At 34.4% G+C, this 19,282-nt stretch overlaps 2 protein-coding genes across 5 annotated transcripts in view; one reads left to right on the top strand and one right to left on the bottom strand.

Annotated features, from left to right (window-relative positions):
- Nucleotides 1-12,049, top strand: part of runt (runt-related transcription factor) — a 29,283-nt gene extending 17,234 nt beyond the window's left edge. Inside the window, exons 3-4 of one of the 2 annotated variants that reach the window (XM_006813232.3) lie at nt 3,415-3,603; nt 9,134-12,049. In XM_006813232.3, the coding sequence (XP_006813295.1) occupies nt 3,415-3,603; nt 9,134-9,933 (989 nt within the window). In that variant the 3' untranslated portion in view covers nt 9,934-12,049. The remainder of the gene's footprint in view (nt 1-3,414; nt 3,604-9,133) is intronic. The other variant, NM_001164957.1, reaches the window with a different exon arrangement.
- Nucleotides 12,050-14,690: 2,641 nt separating this feature from the next.
- Nucleotides 14,691-19,282, bottom strand: part of LOC100377714 (arginyl-tRNA--protein transferase 1-like) — a 29,775-nt gene continuing 25,183 nt past the window's right edge. For all 3 annotated transcript variants that reach the window (XM_085505637.1, XM_085505636.1, XM_085505635.1), the window contains 4 exons: nt 18,034-18,248; nt 17,009-17,108; nt 16,637-16,754; nt 14,691-16,248 (listed from right to left, as the gene is read on the bottom strand). In XM_085505637.1, coding sequence (XP_085361763.1) covers nt 16,076-16,248; nt 16,637-16,754; nt 17,009-17,108; nt 18,034-18,248 — 606 coding nt within the window. In that variant the 3' untranslated portion in view covers nt 14,691-16,075. The remainder of the gene's footprint in view (nt 16,249-16,636; nt 16,755-17,008; nt 17,109-18,033; nt 18,249-19,282) is intronic.

Here is a 19,282-nt window from a genome sequence, read left to right on the forward strand (position 1 = left end):
GGCTAGCTCGTATTCTATTGTTCTTTGAGCAGACAAACGTGAAATTCATGAAAGAGAACAATGAGATTTTTGAGTGTATTGTGTAATTATGACATATACTTATCTATTTTTCACACCTGCTATCTTATGATATTTCACGAATAATGCCTTATTTGGGAAGAAATGGATACTTTTACTGTCTCGCTTGGAGGTGGTATCTCCTCTGGCTGTTTTGCAACCTTTCAAGAGTTTTTAACACATTATTGGAGTAAAGAAATACCTATCAATCATACTACAATGAAATAGAAACGCAAGACAACTGTGAAATAGTTGAACAAAAATCAGATAAGTCATGTGAGTTGTAAAACAATGCCAGTGTTGGTGATCAGGTGTGCGTAATGCTGGGCAAATCATTTTCTCACAATGGAACTAAAAAGATGCATGTTTTTTTTTGCTAATTCTACATTAAAATACCATCATAAAGTTGACTTTCACTTAAATCTGTTTTGTTTAAATATTTTGATTCATCAAAGCAAACAGTACTTATGTAATTGTAATGGGAAACAAATATCACTGTGTGCATATTCATCAATAACCCTGTCTGCTTCGAATCTATACTCGTACATCAGTTTTATCTTTCAATATTTGATATCTAAAAGTAGAATGTCAATTTGCACAAATTCTGACCAGGTCTACGTGATGGAAGTCAACCAAAAACATCACATTTCCTGGCAATGATAAAATTGTTCATAGGAGCATAGGAGATTTTTTTTTACCATTTATGTTGCATCTAAAATGGTGTCAGATAATGATAGATAATAGGGGAAGGTTTCTATCGGCAGTGGGTAGACACAAAAGATCACCAATACGATCTGTCACTTAGAAGGCCCATCTTTTGTAATCATAGGTTTGAGAAGTAAATTCATTCAGGAAAGGTATAGTCAGTGGATATTATGCGACTCACACTTCTTGCAGTTTAAAGTGAAAGGATGATAATGCAGGAAATACAGCAGTGCAGTGAACGGCAATGAATAATGCAGTCCTAACTAGTCAAACAAAGGGAATTTGAAAGACAATAGCGAGAGGAATTGCTTCACTCTCCCTAAAGGACTATGAAGTGGCAGAGATAGTGGAGAAATAGAAAGGCTATGAGATGAAAATGGTAGATAATGAAAATGCATTGTCGGATGTATGAAAATTAATAGTAGTAAAGGGACTGACTGAATCGTATGCGTTAGAAGGAGGCACGTTATAGGATATAATAAACAATGTCTATTCTCGTTTGTAAGTGATATGATAGAACCGAATCAGTGCACAATACCCAAACTTAGCAGCGACCATAAAAATTATCAGATACAATACGTTGGGTAAAGTGATGTTAAGTGACATTTTGCCTCCTAGCAAGTTACATGCAAAGTGTTCCACGTAATCAATATATACAACACGATGGAAAAAAATTGTTACAGATTTCTTTATCTAACCACGATCGGACTTTAAAAAATATTATAGGATACTTTGGCATATCACGATTTGTTGAGTTATTTTGTCTTTCTATTAAAAATGAATGAGATTGTGCTGTACAAATAGTTTCCAACTCCTACATACCACCTCCACAAACATGGGAAAATAATACTGCTATGGAAAATAATACGATGTATTACTGCTACATATGCAATTGGGAGATCAGATTCTCTTTTGGTGGGATTGATTTTCTGTTTCAATTTTTTTTGGTGACATGTCAGTAATGAAAGAATAAAATATCATCTGAATATTTGGAACAAAAGGGATTATTTTTGAGACTTCTATTTGTTGAAATATTGTAAGTTTTTGCAATATGATATATATATGATAGTTTGATTGTGTATTAAGCTTTGTACAGTGAGAAGGAAATTAAACCAAGAAAAAAAAAAGAAGAGATAAAATCATTTTTATCAGAGAGACAAGGATAATTGGAAGTATTACTTTATGACTGGTAGCAACTGAGGCGGCTGGCTCAGCATCAACGATATCTTGCAAACTCATGAATTCAAGATTTTTTTTAATGATGACCAATTTGAATTAGAGTTATCGCATCGAAATGATGAGTCAAACTCTACCGGCTGGAAACGTTCCAACAATATTGTTTGCATATTTATGATTACGAAACCAATGGGGATGAAACCAGTCAGAAAAAATAAAACAAACATTTTTTGAATCACTCAAAGTGTATTGAGGTAGAAAGATTCTAAGCCCAACTGTGAGAACTGTGAGAAAATTGACTTCATTAACAATGATCCCCCGCTAACGTGTCTAAGTAAGCTACGTTGATAACTGAATAAATTTGGCTGCAAGGATTTGTCGTCTTTTGTGAAATGAAATTGTTTTTCAGAAAAAAAAATTGTGATTTGACAAGAGGATTTTTAATAAATCTTGTAAAAGATATTTCTTGTTTTGTTAAATGATAATAATTTTTTATTTTAGGATAGTCAGAACAAATCTCAGAAAGTTTGAAATTTATTGTTTGTTTGAGATACCTTATGTTGACTGACAACAAAAGTTTATGAGGAAATATTAATTTTATTGATTATTTTTTTTATTGTAATGACAAAATAGGTTAAATATTGTAATCTGAAATATGAGGTAAATCTTTATGTCTCCCATGGCAGCATGCATAAAATTGATAAATTCATGTGCAGATAGACAACAATTATTCTTTTTAACCCAAAATCCCAACTTTATTTGACTTCCATTTTATTTTGTGTCATAGAGCAATTGAATTTTAATGTACACTGAATATTGATAGGGATTAACAAAATGTGGAGAGAGCGTGAAAAAGAGTGATTTGGGGATTGGGTCAATAACCACTAACATAGGGGGTCTAATTTTCCACAAGACAAGCTCTTAATAAGCGATGCAAGGTGTCAACGAAGTGAATGTACAACATGAGCACTCAGTGCACCAAACTCAAAAGTGCTCCAAAAACCACTCCTAAAAAAAGAAAGTGTAGATATTTCATAAAATAAACCTGTTTTGAAAATTCTCTGTGCTATACTTGAATTATCCCATCAGATGTATGAGAATAATGGGTAATCTTATCGGCTTGTAAGCAGGGTTGTGCAAATGAGATCCTGTCGTTTATTGTTAGTTTCAGTAGATAATCTCTGAGGATTTCAGTTCCTCTGTGTACGTGTATCTAAAGCAAAACATCTCCATGAAAAAGTATAAAAAAAAAATGTAGGCGAAAATTGCTGTGGCTTTTTCTGCTATTGACCCCAAAATATATGTATATGTGAGAAATACGTTAATGTTTTTTACTTTTATTAGGTGTACATACATTTGCATTCTGTTTTTATGACTTTTTAATAGTTTGATGGAGGCTATTTTATTACGCTCAGAAATGATATTGCCCTCTTTCATTTAAAATCGTTGATTTTGTTTGTTTTTAACTCATTTTAGGGCACAAGAACAAAGCTGATGAAGTAGGAGTACACACTGTCAGCTCTGGGGAACATGTATTGCAGTTATCTGAGAGGCTGAGTGAGCTGGAACATCTAAGGTGTACAAGTCAGAGTTTGGAAAACACAAGTTGCGGTCGAGATGTCTCGCATAGTGGCTACTTGTCGCATCATGCTACCTATCTTACAGGTAACGTACATATTACAAGCTACCATTCATTCCCCATAACTAACACTGATCACAGACAAGAAAATATCAATTTGTTTTTAATTCAATCTGTTTATCTTAATAACTTCTTCATAAATGTTGTAAATGAAGAGCAGAATGTTTCCAGGAAAATGAAATATAGATTTTAATATCTAGTATTGGGAACTCTGAAAACTGAATCTATGTGTTCACAAACAGAATATCTTTGAATTCACTCAAACAAATGCAAAATGCACACTTAAAAGTAAAAAAAAGTGAGAAAAAACACTTGGGCAAACAGATGACGCAATAAGAGTACAGGAAAATTACTTGATGGGTTGCCATGGTGATTAGAAGGCACTGTGCATCTTATCAGAATTGTAGTCACATATAAAGAGGAATGAAAATAAAATATACAGATTTATAAAATATACAAATTATTAAATATGTAATAGGTCAGTCCATTGTTGTCTTGGTTACAGTGTAGCCTTTAGCTAATGGAAATCTGGAAAAAATTTAATAGTGGTAAATTAAATTTTGGATGTTGAAAAACTTGTAGTTGATGTCTATAGGTGAGCCATGAATACATGTAAAACACCGATTGGGACAAATCCCCGAAGACCCAGCGTCTGATGATTTGTAGTTTTTTATGAAGCGCCTGACTTAAGCATTAAAAAGGTGTTAACCATTTCACTCATGTCTGAAGTCAGTAATCCCTGTCAAAGATTTCACTAAATTTCACTGTGATCATGTTTCCAGTTTATTAGGATTTGGAGTGGCTTTAATGCTGGTATTAGTGAACAAAGTAGTCGGCATCTGTTATACTCATCACAACTACAAACAACGCGGAGACCGTCTATACACTTGTTTCCGATATATGACCCAATCAGATTTTCCCCTTTCACTTCCTTCCTGCTGGACGTTTATACGGCGAATAGTTGTATACATAATACTATTGGTGGCTTGGTGAAGTGTAAAGAATTAGCCTCCATCACCATGTAAATTTCAGATACTTCCAGGAGGGATCTTCAGTTGCTATGGTGATGAATTAAAAGTTCACTGGCTAATGCCAACAATTTGGGCAGTGCAACCACTTCTATTGTGACTGTCTTTTTATTGCATTTATATCTAACAATGAAAAACAGTATTGAATAAATATTTGAGTGATAAATTTTCTGAAATTAAAGATACAGAGAAAAAATTTCACAACATAGAATATGCAATCTATGATATATATATATGACGAATTCTAAAGTTTATGTAAAAGAATGAATTTGCATCCAAGAGATGAGGCTCCAAGAGATGAGGCTCCAAGAGATGAGGCATTGTTGTAAACACAATGCAGGTAAAAATACCATAACATTGATCAGACAATTTATTCCTTAATATAGAAGAAAAAATGAGAAAATGATTCAATGGCACAATCTCGCTATCATGATTTGACTGTGCAATTAATCACCATTCAACTGCAATCTATCACGTTTTGACCATCTTCTGAAGCAAACACAATTTTATTCTGATTTTTATAGTTATCTCACTTTTCCCAGCTATTTCCTAAAACACTAATAATTTTAACTAATTTAAAATATTTTAATTTCATTAGATTTTTTATTTCATTAATTTGTAGTGAAAATCATGTAGTTTTGCAGATATGAATTTTCACTGAGTTTTTCAAGACACAGTTAGTTTTGTCAGTTTTGAAATTATCTAATGACAACAAATACTGTAGAATACTTTATTTTCGCTTGGAATTTATTTTCGCTATTTTTGCTGAAGGGATGTTTCCGTGAAAATAAAATCCAGCGAATATACTTTTTTTCCTATATTTTACATTAAACTCATCAAAAATCAGTGAAAATAAATTCCACACAAAACACCCAAAAAGTCTTTTCAGCGAAAATTAATTCCAGCGAAAATAAAGTATTCCACAGTAAATTTGACCATAGCTATTACTTAGAACTTGCAGCTCATTTATGATTATTCATACAATACAAGAACTGCTTGGCATCAACAAAAGTACTTTACATAGAACGGTTTCAGTCCGCGTCCTTGTGCAGTTTCAATACACTTTATAAAGGTACTTAGAAGCCCACCAATTTGGTGGACAATCACCCAGTTATGATTTCCAAGGTCATGAAATGAGAAAGCGGGATAGCATTTAACAATGACTTTTTCTAAACTTTGAACTGCCCTTGTTTATGGAACTTGAATGAATTCCAGGGAAATCTGACACATTAGATCAAAAAGATGAATGTGGTTCTGTTTTTCAACAAATCTTCCTTCACTGATTTGGTTTCCATAGTATCTATGGTTCATCAAACAATCTGTACCAAATTGGCTCATTCTGCCCCCATTGCCACTGTCCTTCACGCTTGATTCAATGTGATACAAAGTCTTTGAAGTTAACTTTATTATTGCCCGCAAATTTTTACTTACTCTTGGCAACACCAGCGACACCTGCTGTGAACCTAAAACAACTTTCCCAAAATATCCTGGTTCTGTAGTATTGATCATGTGGGTGAGAAATGGCTTGACAGTCACAACATGTTGCCGACTTAACTGTTGTCAATTGTATTCCTACAAAAAAAGAATTGTGTCAAGGCTGCTTCGTTTGCTAATGTGTCTTACTACAAAGGCAATTCAACTGATGCAAAAGAAACAAATTATTCGTGATTATTACAACAGAATTATTTTTAACAAATTGTAAATTACTAAAGGCCCATAAAAATTTTCAGATATCTGAAATAACATATTTTGATTTAGTTAAAACAAACCCAAAAAATAAACTACTTGGAAATTTTTTGCAAAAAGCAGGAAGAAATAGACATGCAGCTGTACATATCATATCAGCATGTCACACTACTTCTTAGCTTGAAACTTTATCATGATTAAAAAAAAGATGTTTTTAAATAAAAATACCACTAAATATTTCTAATGAAATAATTCTTTCTAAAGAAGATAAAAGAAATTTCCATCCATCTGCTCATTTTGAACTTTCATTTCTGAAGAAAAACCTGGATACCATTTATGAATTGAATTAAAGAATACATATTTATGAATTTTACAATGAATAAAAGTAAATGAAGTCAAAGCATGAAATACTGATATTGATTTCATTGATGAGAAAAAACGAGCACAATTCAGTCAATAAAAATAGATTGTGTAACTGTTTTTGTTACAGATCTCTCCTCTTCTAAAAACAGGTGACTCTATTGCGATATTGTTTTGGTGGCGGAACTCAACAACTGCTGGCCATATTGTTTAGTTTGATTACAGAGAAATTGAAAAGTGCCTACATGAGGCACATTGTTCCCTTTGATTTAAGGCATGTATAACAAGATGAGATTCAGTATTTGGAGGTATGTGAGAAAATAATAGCCCTGACAGGTCACGTAATGATAAATCTCTTATGTCAGACTTTTTTTTTTATTATTATTATTATTATGATGATGTTACTATGGATGAGAGGGGTTTGATGGCTTTCTTGATTCATGATGACATTCCTCAGCTAATTGTAAACATATATATAATACAATAGATAAAAAACAAAGGATTACAATAGGACATAAGACAATGGAATCTTTGGCAGTGCTCATGCAGGATCAACTTCCTGTGCTCCTTGCAGCAATGAAAAAGATTAAATCTGTCAGCCAGACATATCATCTCATTTATCAATGATGAGGTTTCTATGGTAATCATTGTTACCATGGTGACTACATCCCATGTGCCAGGGATGTTTATTGTGACTGCCAAGTAAAACTCAAATTTGGGGTGATTTCCAGTGAAGGATGAGTTTTATCAACAAGGTCGCACATTAATATTCTCACTTGAAATGGGCACTGCTAAGTTACACATAAGGGAAGAGAAAATTATGGAAAAGCTGTGATTTAAGCGTAATATGACACAGTCTGTGTTTGACAAAGACTAATAAAAGCTGGTGTGAGGGTGCATACCAAATAGGCTAATAATAAATGCATATAAGTGGTTTTCAACCGACTAAGACTACAAACACATTAAACACCATCACTGATGAGACCTGTGTCTTTGTTAAAGCAGCACAATACATGCAGGGAACAGCCTTGTTTTGAGCATGCAATGCTTCACTATGTTTGTCATGACATCATTCATCAATCTCTCACTGAATAACAAAATATTTATAAATGAGAGAAACCAATATTAATCTATCCGTTATACAGCAGCAGCCTTTTTTAATTATCCTTCAATTTTTTTTCACTTTTTAAGAAGTGTAAGTTTCTCTACAAAAGATTTAGGTCAGTCTATTGTTGTATTGGGTAATTATTGTGAACTTGCATGTGTCTTGTATCGTTGGTGTTTTTTCGGGGATAAACACTGTAATATTTTGGTATGTGGTTGTGAACATCTGGCCCAGATGCACCCACACAGACACAATGCCTTTTGTTATGTAGATGAACAAGGCAGCCTGCATTGGGTTATGCCCGTAGGCCGCTATATATGTATTCTAATTAGTGTCTGTTTATTAATAACCACTCTCGCCACAGATTTCAGCCACAAGTTGACTTACAATCAAGGGTCGGTTAGACCTATAGTAAACAGGAATAATTTGAGTTCTTGTGTTTGAGAAGACAGCACTGGTCAGTGCACCGCTAGGAATGCATGTACTTTGGTTGGATTGTGTAAAAGATAGGGGTACCAATATGTCTGAAATAAAATGGTAGGGATATTTCTGGTGATTTTCACAACTGTACTAGCACCCAGTTCTTTGCATATCAGCATGTAATTAAATATGTTGCCATGGAATACAAATAAAAATATTGATGATTTTAATGAATAGAAGTTTTTAGAACTGCATTTTGTGAATAAAATTTTGTATTTATTACAACATTTTACAAAGAAAAACACACACATACACAAAAAAGATTAAGCCATTTAAAATAAGTTTGCAAATATTAGTTGAAAAAAAATTATAACATACAAAACTATTCAATAAAAATTAGAAAAAAATATCAAACTATTAACAACAAATATAAAGAAAACACTGTATTCTGTGAAAATGTTTAACTTTTGTAACAAAATCTTCACAAAAGAAATCACAAAAAAAATCAGCAAAGTAACAATAATCAATTATCACTAATAATAATCTTAATTTAAATTAATATAAAAGATAAAAATAATTATTCATAAGACATTTATTTTAGTGAAGAAAACTTTTATTATGAAAAAGAAGTACATGATTGAAAATAAGAATTTTGAAATGTGTGATAAAAAAATAACATATGACCTGACATATGACCCACATCTACAATGTACATGCTAGTAGTATCTTTAGTGACGACTTTAGCGATCTTGAAAAAGTTCTATAAAATCATTGTTATTCGGTTGATGCATTTTTATTAAGTGAACACATGGCCAGTCTCTTATATGTGCACATTAACATTTTTATGTTCATGTGCCTGAATGAGGAAACCTATATAAATTATTATGTGCTATCAATCATGGTCTCTAATTTCTATGTTTTTTTTCTCTTTTCTTCTCTTTTTGTATTTTCTGATAGAAGGACCCATGGCAAGTAGATCATTATCTGGATGGCCTTATGAATACCCAAGATACTTTGCACCAGCTATGCAGCATAGTGTTCCACAGCCGACAGCAGGACCCCCTCCACCACCACCACCGCCACCCCCACCACCTCCGCAGCCTACAGAAACAACTGTAACCATAGCAATGGAAAGACCAACTGTTAGTAGCAATGAAGTTTCCATGTTAACGCCGTTATATCCACGATCCAGTGATCCCAGATTCACCGATTCGGGAGCGACACACATCACTTTGGATGCACGAATAACAAGCCCAATGATGTCGACACCGAGAATTACAGATACTCGATTTGTTTATCCTTCAAGTCCACACACTTTTACTTTCCCCACATCGGCAACAATACCAATATTGTCACCTGGCATTGATACAAGTCGATATTTGCCACTGCCATCACCTCACGATGTCTATCCAACATCACCGTCTACGCCTGTAACATTACCTGCTTCCCCTTATATATCAGGATCCCCACCCTACCAACTATATGCCCATTTATACAGCACGCCCGCGCCGGCATCCCATCCGCCATATTATGAAGGTACTCCACATTTATCTATGTTGCCAACCACAACAGTATCATCACGTATATCTACAATGATTGGACGCTCATCGCAGGGTAGCAACAGTAGCCATAGTAATGGTAACCAATCAACACAGTCAAGTCGATCAAATGGACGCCATGTGGCTGCTCCTAGTGGAAACCCGCCTTTGTATCCTGGCGATGACGAGGACAGAAAAGATGTGTGGAGACCCTACTAAAGCATAAGAAATTGGACAATAGCTGGGGAACAGATGTGTTTTTCCCGCTGACTCCTATCCATGCACTTTAAGCGGAGACACATGTTTAACAAACCAGTCATTCAGACACAGGGTCTAATGAAACAGTGCCATTTTACATCATATCAAAAATTGAAAAACTTTCTGTGAAACATACTTTCTTCTCATACTGTATGACGTTGTTTTGAGACAAACACTAAGATAGGTAGTACTGCAGTAAATAATACCAACCTTGCTAGGTAGTCTTAGTAACCGCCCATGTACTTGACAAAGCTTGTCCAAGGGATTGTTAGTTATTAATTTATAATTTGTCAAGCATCGAATTCAGTTCTTTTAATCTAAAATGTGTGCTCAAATGGTGAAAAAAAGCTTTTAATGATGGCAAGACATTGCCAGAGCACTTCAGCAAAGACAGCACAATGAGTTAATGTAATGTGTATTTGTATTGGGATTTGTGCAAGTTAGGTAGATGTGAATAATTATTTGTTCATTCATACAGTGTGATGGACGTGTGACTTAATATTTATACACTTTTATTTTCACCTAGTGTAGTATAATTTTCTACATTCCACCATTCTAATTTCAGTTACAATTTATTTGTATTTCTGAAAGTCTGAGTACAGAAGATATTCATTCAACAAACATTGCTTGGTAAAGAATGATACATCAACAAATGGGTCTCTAATGTTAATTTGAGAGCAAATGGTGTTCACTTCTGAACACATCTCAGTAAATGGTGTTCACTTCTGAACACATCTCAATAAATGGTGTTCAATTCTGAACACATCTCAGTAAATGGTGTTCAATTCTGAACACATTTCAGTAAATGGTGTTTAATTCTGAACACATCTCAGTAAATAATGTTCAATTCTGAACACATCTCAGTAAATGGTGTTCACTTCTGAACACATCTCAGTAAATGGTGTTCTATTTCAAACCATGTGACCATAATAATGTTCAATTCTTAATACGTCTCAGCAAATGTCAATGATGTTCTAAACACCTGTACCAATCTTTTGTTTTTATCTGATAATAATCTATTCAACTTAATGTTGTCCATATTTGATTTTCTAATATTTTTTCTGTAAAATGTGTAATTTTGTTATTCACTTTCATGACAGATTAGGTTGTTACCGTATTCCTTTTGTACATTTCAATCATAGTCACATAGTATAGAAAAGTGATATTTTTAATCAAATTTTGAAATGTGTTAATATTGTTTTTTTTTTTGAAATTCCACCTTAATCTATTTGTGACATTGGCAAAGAATACAACATTGTTCTATGTTTAATTTATTTTTGAAGTGCAAAATGAACCAAAAGTTCCTCAAGTTGCCAAATGAATCTCCCCTCTTGAGTAATAAACAATAACGAAAATAAAAAAAAAAAACATTTAAAAAACTATTTTCTGTAATTATTTTTATAACTTTCTTACTTCAAAAACTGATCTTCATTTTTGTATGCAGATGTCTTTTTGGTGATAAAAACACCATTTTCAATATTAATCTAAGAGTGTTTTTGACAGAAAAGAATTATTTTTGAACATGTTGTTACCATGGTTATTAAAAGCTCAAAGCTTAGTAGGATTTATAATATATGGATATGCTGAAAGCATAGGTTGTATCATGTGTGTACAAGATAAGTGAATAACTTAATGTTAGGTATACTGAATGTTATCTTTGTTCAAGCAAGTTGTTTATTAATGTAATTTATGCGGCAATATTTTTTTGGCACAGACCAATGCAAGTACAGTATTTTGTCTTTCCAGTGTAGCAATTTTGTTTATCGTGTTATATATTTATATTTCAAACCTACCAGACCTGACCTACCCTCTTTGTTAATAGGACAATCCATTGTTGTAATTTTCATGAACACTTGATGGTAGGCCTTACCTACCCCCTCTGTTAGGAATGGAATGAACCATCACATGTAGAGGTGGTTTTGTTTTGTTTTTTATCTTTTGCAAAAAATATTGTTGCTCTGTATTATGCAATAAAAATTTTGTAAGCTTATCTTGTTTTGTTGACTGAATGAATTAAGACATGTATTATGAGTTTTGATATCAGAAAAATACACAATTATCTAGTTTTAAGATTCAACTTCCATTCTTGCTTTCATTGCATTGTCTACTGATACTAATGCACATTTTTTCGGAACATTTATGGCAACCATTTCAAGTTGATTTGATACTGTAGGCTCAGAAAAAACTTTTTTTCGGTAAATGATCATGAATTTGAAACTGCCGTTCTATATGATGAAGGTTTAATTTTTGGTTGCTTGACAAAGAACTTTAAATGTATGTCATGATAGTACAGGGCAAACTACGGACAATATTTTCTGGTTCAGCTGACCCACTAAAAAAGTATACCAGACGCATTCTGCAGTACTGCTCATTGTTTTGAATTACTTTCCTGCTTAACAATATATACAATAGATATGTGCAGCTTGCGTGGGACCATGTAGGTTGGGACAATAAAGACTAGAAATGAGTTAACGGAGAGTAACAAGTGACAGATGTCTTCTGTCCTCAAAGTGGTAATGAACTTAAATTTTATGCTACAAGGCACACTTGCACTAGTTGGCTATTTCCCGGTTTTATAACGTTTCTGTAATTTGGGTTTTATTTAAAAAGTAAATGGAATGTTGAAATATAAACTTGGCAGCCACAAAGTTGCTCTGTAAAAACCATTAGTCTTAGGATCATTTCTTGCCAATATATTGTCCCTGTACAATTTACCTCAGGAAGTAGAAGGGGAGGGAAAACTTAGGAGGGGTAGAATTGGAAAAATATTTGCACTTAGTGTAAACAAAAAAAAAATTTACATGAATTTCATCACAGAAACAGTATTAGCACAAAGGAAAAAATATTTGGTAGTTTTTTTGCCATGGTACCTCTTAATGGGAATATAACCAACATACTATCACAAAGTATGTTTATATGAGGACACTCATACAGAAACATTGGGGGGGTGGGTGGAACAATGACTAGTACAATTTTCGTCTCTGTAACACCTTGCATTCATTTCTTCTACCTCTTGGTGTCAATATGTCTGATGTGAATCTATAATTTGGGGTGGGGGGGGGGGTGGGGGTGTCAGGGTTCTATCAATTCCATGATCAACTAAAGAGAGCAGTAGACAACTTTTTGACAACTTGAAGTTGGGTTTTCAGAAAAGTTTTCATGCTGGCATTATATACAGTCAAGGTCAAATTCAAAATTTATGCAAGGGTGTATAGTTACAATGTCATAGATATCAGTAACTATAGCTTAAGGAAGTTTTACTCCTCTGCACACAATAGTTTGAATTTGTCACTCAAGGTTATACTACAACAAATAATTGCCCCCCCCCCCTCAATATATTTCCTTAATTAATCATTTATTCAACCAATGACAATTTAAAAAAAAAGTTTTTAAATCTTGACTATAGAGGGCGATATGTAGCATAATCATCTCTCATATTCTTGTAAGCCAAGCTGATTGGAAGAGTCAGTAATGTGGAATGGAATAAATTACAATATACCTCTCAGTTTATGCAAATCACACGGACAGTCAAATGACAACATGATTTTGACAAGAAACTCAGGAATTGAAGGTGATAAAACAATTAACTGTATGTTAGGCTGGATCTGCAAATAATTGTTACATCATATACCCCAAAACATACAGTTAGTAATTGTTTAAGATTATTTTATTTTCATCAGTAGTTAATATAACAGCAGCACAATAGAAAATATTTTTTTTTTGTTCATAGAGAAGGGAACAGGAAAAGATGTTTCCAGTCTACACAGGGTTCACAATATGTGTATGTAATGATTTAGTGGAAGCATATATTGTGAATACCGGTACCACCAATAAGCAAATTATTATGGAGGAATTTCTTAAAAAAAAAAATAATGACTTTAGAATTTCTGAAAGTCCTTGAGACAAGTTACAAATACCGGTATATATATTAATTAGGTGATATTCAACTGAAAAAGTTGCATTTACCACATAACTTATGTCATAAAATTACTTCTTGAGTTGCACACATTGTAAATTACAGTGATGGAAAGTCATTAAATACATACCTTCACTTTCACACAAATTTGATACACAGTTTAGAATAGAAACATCCAGAATATATTGCCGTCCAGTGTAGCATGTATTGATCACCGCCACTTCCATGGATCATTACTTATACGGTGAAGGTTTGTTCAAAATGGCAATGCTCACAAGTTTTCATGGATTTTGATAACCAATGATTGATGTGATTGTTTTGGAGAGTAGAATTCCTGTTTTCATGTCCACTTTCAAATGGAAACTGGATTTGAAGGAAATCTCTGGTCAACCAAGGGTCCTTGGATACACTAGTCTTATACTATTAATCCTTTACTTCAGGCAAAAAGTGCCACAAAAAACACAATACAAAGTGACTTTAACTCAATCCTTAACATACAGCTGAACAGTTTATAAGGCAGAGTCCTTGACTTACCTGAAGTACTTTGTTGCTTACTTGCTTGACAGTCATGTGATCAGATGGGTCATTCCAACTAAGGGTCCCTGGGATACACCAGCCTGACACAAAGTGACATTCTGTCTACTCACATTTTAGGTTGAATATAGTAAAGCTACATTGTACCTTAAAAATATGCCCTGAAATATCAAGCATTTGTGACCAAACTCCCAACTTATGTTGAAAACTGCTAATTTTCTTACTGAAAATACTCTTTCTGATCCATCACAAGCAAAATATACAACAATTTAGTCCGATTAAAGCATTTATTAAAATACATTACTGCATACAAGGTTTGAGCCACACTAAATATCTCAGCAAAACTAAAAACTATTAGTAGTCCAGAATAAACGTAAATTAAATTAACAATTTATATATTGGAGTAATTTTAAAATTATAATAGACCCGAGGAGAAAATGGCTGTCCAAATATTGTTGAAAGTGAGAGAGCTTTTTTCCCCCTTTCTTTCAACTAGTGTTTTATTCTGTCCCATCATTGCATCTACTGTTCCCACGATCTATGTACCGGTAACCATGGTAACAGAAACAGTGGATGTGAACACTATTTAAGAGGTGAATTCAAATGTCAATTAGATTTCATCGATTTCAGTGAAAACATGGTGGCCATGTGTGTGATATCTATTTAGAGAGAATATCAGAATGTGATGTAAAAATTAGATTCAATAGTTCATTTGTCAATCATACCACAACAAGCTTCTATTCAGGACACATCTTGTCCTGCAAAAATATGACACTGAGTAGTAATTATCATATTCAAAACATGTAATATTTAATAAATGTTTCACACCAAAACTTTCTTTGTGAAAGGTGATACAAGTCCTTGGTACTCAAAGATTTGATGAAGTATTTCTGTATTAACACACTGCCTGCTAAATGTCTCCTTGAATATCAAAATGAATGGAAAATAACAACATCAGTCAGTGATGTGTTTAGCAAATAGGCTTCTAATAGAAAAGAATAGAGTATACAGTATAAAACTTCTGATAATATTCATACTATGCAGTTTTGTTGTGGAGAAATTTGTATTTATGGTAATCTGAGAAAGTGTACACAATAAATATTAGTATAAGCACATTATCTTTATAAAAATCAATTTGACATAAAATTTTTAATATAAAATAATTTATTAGTACATGTACCACAGCCCTGCCCTGAACATCAGTAATAGAGCTTGCACAAACACTGCATGTAGAGAGAAATACAAGTGTATTTCAAGCAGGACCATATTAACAAATTTGTAACACTTATTGTTAAAATAATTCTGTTGATTTGTTTACAATTTCATTCATGGCATAAATCGTGTACAGTATTTTTTTGATCATTATGATGCACCTCATTTCTTGCTCCTTTTCAGTGTTAGATTCCTCCCTCCTGAATCCTTGACTTATTTCTATTTCTTATTTTCTACTGTGTCTGAGTGACTTTCGAATATTAAACTGGAACTGCTGAGTGACCATGTGATCTAGAATTTTAAACACTGATACATGACAGAATTCTAAGCTAATCAGAAAATAATTACTTAGTTACTGAAAGACAATATCCACTCACTCACGCTGTAAATCCCATAACATAAGTAGAGGTCAGGCCAAAATGTGGTTTGAGGAACGAGCCATTACGCTCTGTAAAGTAACACATTATTAGCAAATTTGTTACCGACAATCTTTGCATACTGCTCAACTGTCTGGTGATCATCTGTATTACGTTTGATAGCACGGTAAATCATATAAGGCATGGCTTGGCGTTGATGTAGTACCATAACTTGACTCGTATCCACTGGTTCATCAACTTGTAATTAAAAATAAAGACAAATAAAATTACATCTCATTTCACACATGGGGAAGCAGTTTACTTTGACACCAAGCTTTACAAATATATTTTAAACAAATAATTTTAAACCTAATGCTAATGCTATTTAATGACATGTACCAGTATATATATTACATTCCATTTTTTCGATGTACAGGATTTGAACAGAATCAGTACAAGGGCATCTGAGAAACTGGTGTGGAAAAGTGACAAAGAGATGGTTATTTAGAATCAAAATGCAAAACAAAATGATATGCATCAGAAATGCACATTATGTGATATCCATACCAAGTTTGAATGAAATTAAGCAATGAATGCTAGAGGAATAGCAGGGGGGAAAGGGTAAAATTAGATAAATTTGACTAACCTGCGTGACTATCATCGAGCTTCGCATATGGAGTAACATCTAACTTTGGTGTACATTTCTCCAAAGTTACCCAGGTATAGGCTTCCGGACACAGTAAAAATGATGGGTAGTATTGTCCCTATCAAGAGAAATATAACATATCAATTACCATATTTACTCTATTAGAAGCGCATCTTCAATAGAAGCACATATAAACCCGAAATAACATTTGTTGTATACTGTGTCATTAAAATATTATCGGTACTTATTTTGACCATAGACATACCTCCATAATTTACGTCAATGGATGTGCTACTAATAGAGCAAATACGGTATGTAAATTCAAAGAACAAGTAGAAATATGTAGCAATATATTAACGGAGTGAGTCTTACCTTGTACCTCATCTTAGGACAAGTATGGATATAATAACCCATATAATAGTATTTTAGCGATGGGGCTTTCTTTTGTAAACTCCTTGTAAATGCAATCTCTCTGAAATGAAACAGAATCATATCACTGACTGACAGCAAACATTCACACAGTGCAAAGTGATCTTCCTTGCCATTTTGGACTGTTATCTTTTATTAAATTGTTACTGCTAGCAGGGAAAAGAGGTATAATAATACCATACTCGACCGCGTAAGCGCCCAGGGGCCTCAATTCTTCGAAAATTCCCGAAGACTTTCCGGTAACGCAATGTGGAAGTGAATTATCGATGTCAAAGTACGATCTGTTGGAATTGATTTCAGCGAATAAACGACATGGTTTTTCCAAAAAACTAGTAACTAGCCATTTTTGAGAGATAAACTGAATATGGCATGAAATATTTACCGCATTTATTAACAGGTCATTGTCGAAGCGTAGTTTACGCACGATTACCACGTTCTACGCATTCACAACATGTTCACAGCGGTCAATATCCACGATTAACAAGATTCGTTACGCAAGACCAAGTTTTAAATTAGTTGCATTTTGAAGGGGTGGGCGCTTTGCCGAATGTGACCCCAAATATAAAAATTGCGCAAAAGTGGGGGGTGGGTGCTTGCCTGGGCATGGGCGCTAACGCGGTCGAGTACGGTAAGTTAATCACAAGAATATCGCAAAGTACGTACTCAGGCAGTAAAGGGTCGTATACTTATAACCTCATAATACTGTCACTTAAATGAAACTGGACCAGTTCAAACTAGAGAACAGTTGCACATGCAGTTCATTCAAATATTAGAAGAGAAACATATATGAAAAAAATAAAAACACATAATGGTCACCAGTCACCAATTTTTAATCTGTTCATAAAACCATACATACTGTTATCAAAACAGTTTGATTAAGATTGGTTGTCACTTGATAAACGGTTGTCAAAAAGCTGACAAACAACATAAATTGGTAAGAGACAAAGACTAGCAATAGATTGGCTTACTGTAATCCAGAGTAGGTACCAAGTGACATGAATGAATAATCAGGATCATAATATAAGTACACAGATGACACACAATGCGGTAGTATATCAATGACACCCACTGCAATTAACACACCATCTAACCAGTACTGCTGGTGAAAGGAACCGTATCCGTGCTCTAGACTATCATCTTCATCACCGGGCTCCAAAGGAGAATCAACCAGGAATCGGGTGAACTAAGATTAGAACAAAATAAATTATGAACATAACACAATGGTGATTTTCAAAAAGTACATTACATGGATGCAGCAAAAAAACAAATGGCTAAAAGTTAGAAATAACTTGCAATAAGTTATTGTATGTTTGGTTGAAATCATTGATGTGGATCAACACATTCAAATATTAAAATTTTATGATGGCCACCAGTCAGCCGCATTTAGGTGAGGGTTCTCCGAACCCGCCTATTCACATAGTTCATACCCACCATAGACTCTGGTCAGTCAAAATGACTGTTTTGAACTGTAGGCATTAATCAGCGATTCTGCTGGTGATGGAGAGATAGAATCCAGGTCAGGGGAAGCCCCATGACCTCAAGATTCTTTTACCCCTTACGTCACGAACCCACGTGGCCGAGGCCACCTGGCAGCGCCACAGGTCCGAAGTAAGAATCCAATAATGCTGTGGTGACAGGGTTCGATGTGCCCGAGAAAGCTAGACCCAAGCCGAATTCGTGGGGTGATAAGCTTGAAGTAGGACCGAAACAGTTCGCATGAGGGCGTAGGTCGACAGAAGCAAAACCTGGGAGCTTCCAGGAAATGCTAGTGGAACAGACAATCTGCCCGCAAAAATGCAGAGACTGACTTATCGCCTATGCGCAGAGGTCCCTGCCGTCATTCGAGCTGGGTCAGCAAACAAGGCCTGACCCGCTACGACGGGGCCTAACCTGAAGAGACCCTGCTCAATAGATTGGGTGTCTCTTAGGTCGTAGTTGATGAAGACGTTCCGCGTTCTCCAGAAGCCTGCCCTCAGAATGTGTTTGAGGGGGGCGCCTGACGCTAGCGCTAGTGAGTTAGCAATTGCACAGATTTCATGTTCTCGTACTTGGTGTCTCTGCAAGGTCTGTGTTGAGGAGGATAGTGCATTATAGACCTCCAGTACAGTCGCAGCTGGAGATGGAAGTCAGGGAAGCCGGCTTATCTTGTTTGCCAGGGCCGTAACACAAAAACATGTGTTTGATTCCCCATCTAGAAAACCTGGTACGGTTTTCGTA

The sequence above is a fragment of the Saccoglossus kowalevskii genome, chromosome 11 (assembly GCF_978046115.1).
Source record: "Saccoglossus kowalevskii chromosome 11, keSacKowa6.1, whole genome shotgun sequence".
Classification (NCBI taxonomy): domain Eukaryota; kingdom Metazoa; phylum Hemichordata; class Enteropneusta; family Harrimaniidae; genus Saccoglossus; species Saccoglossus kowalevskii.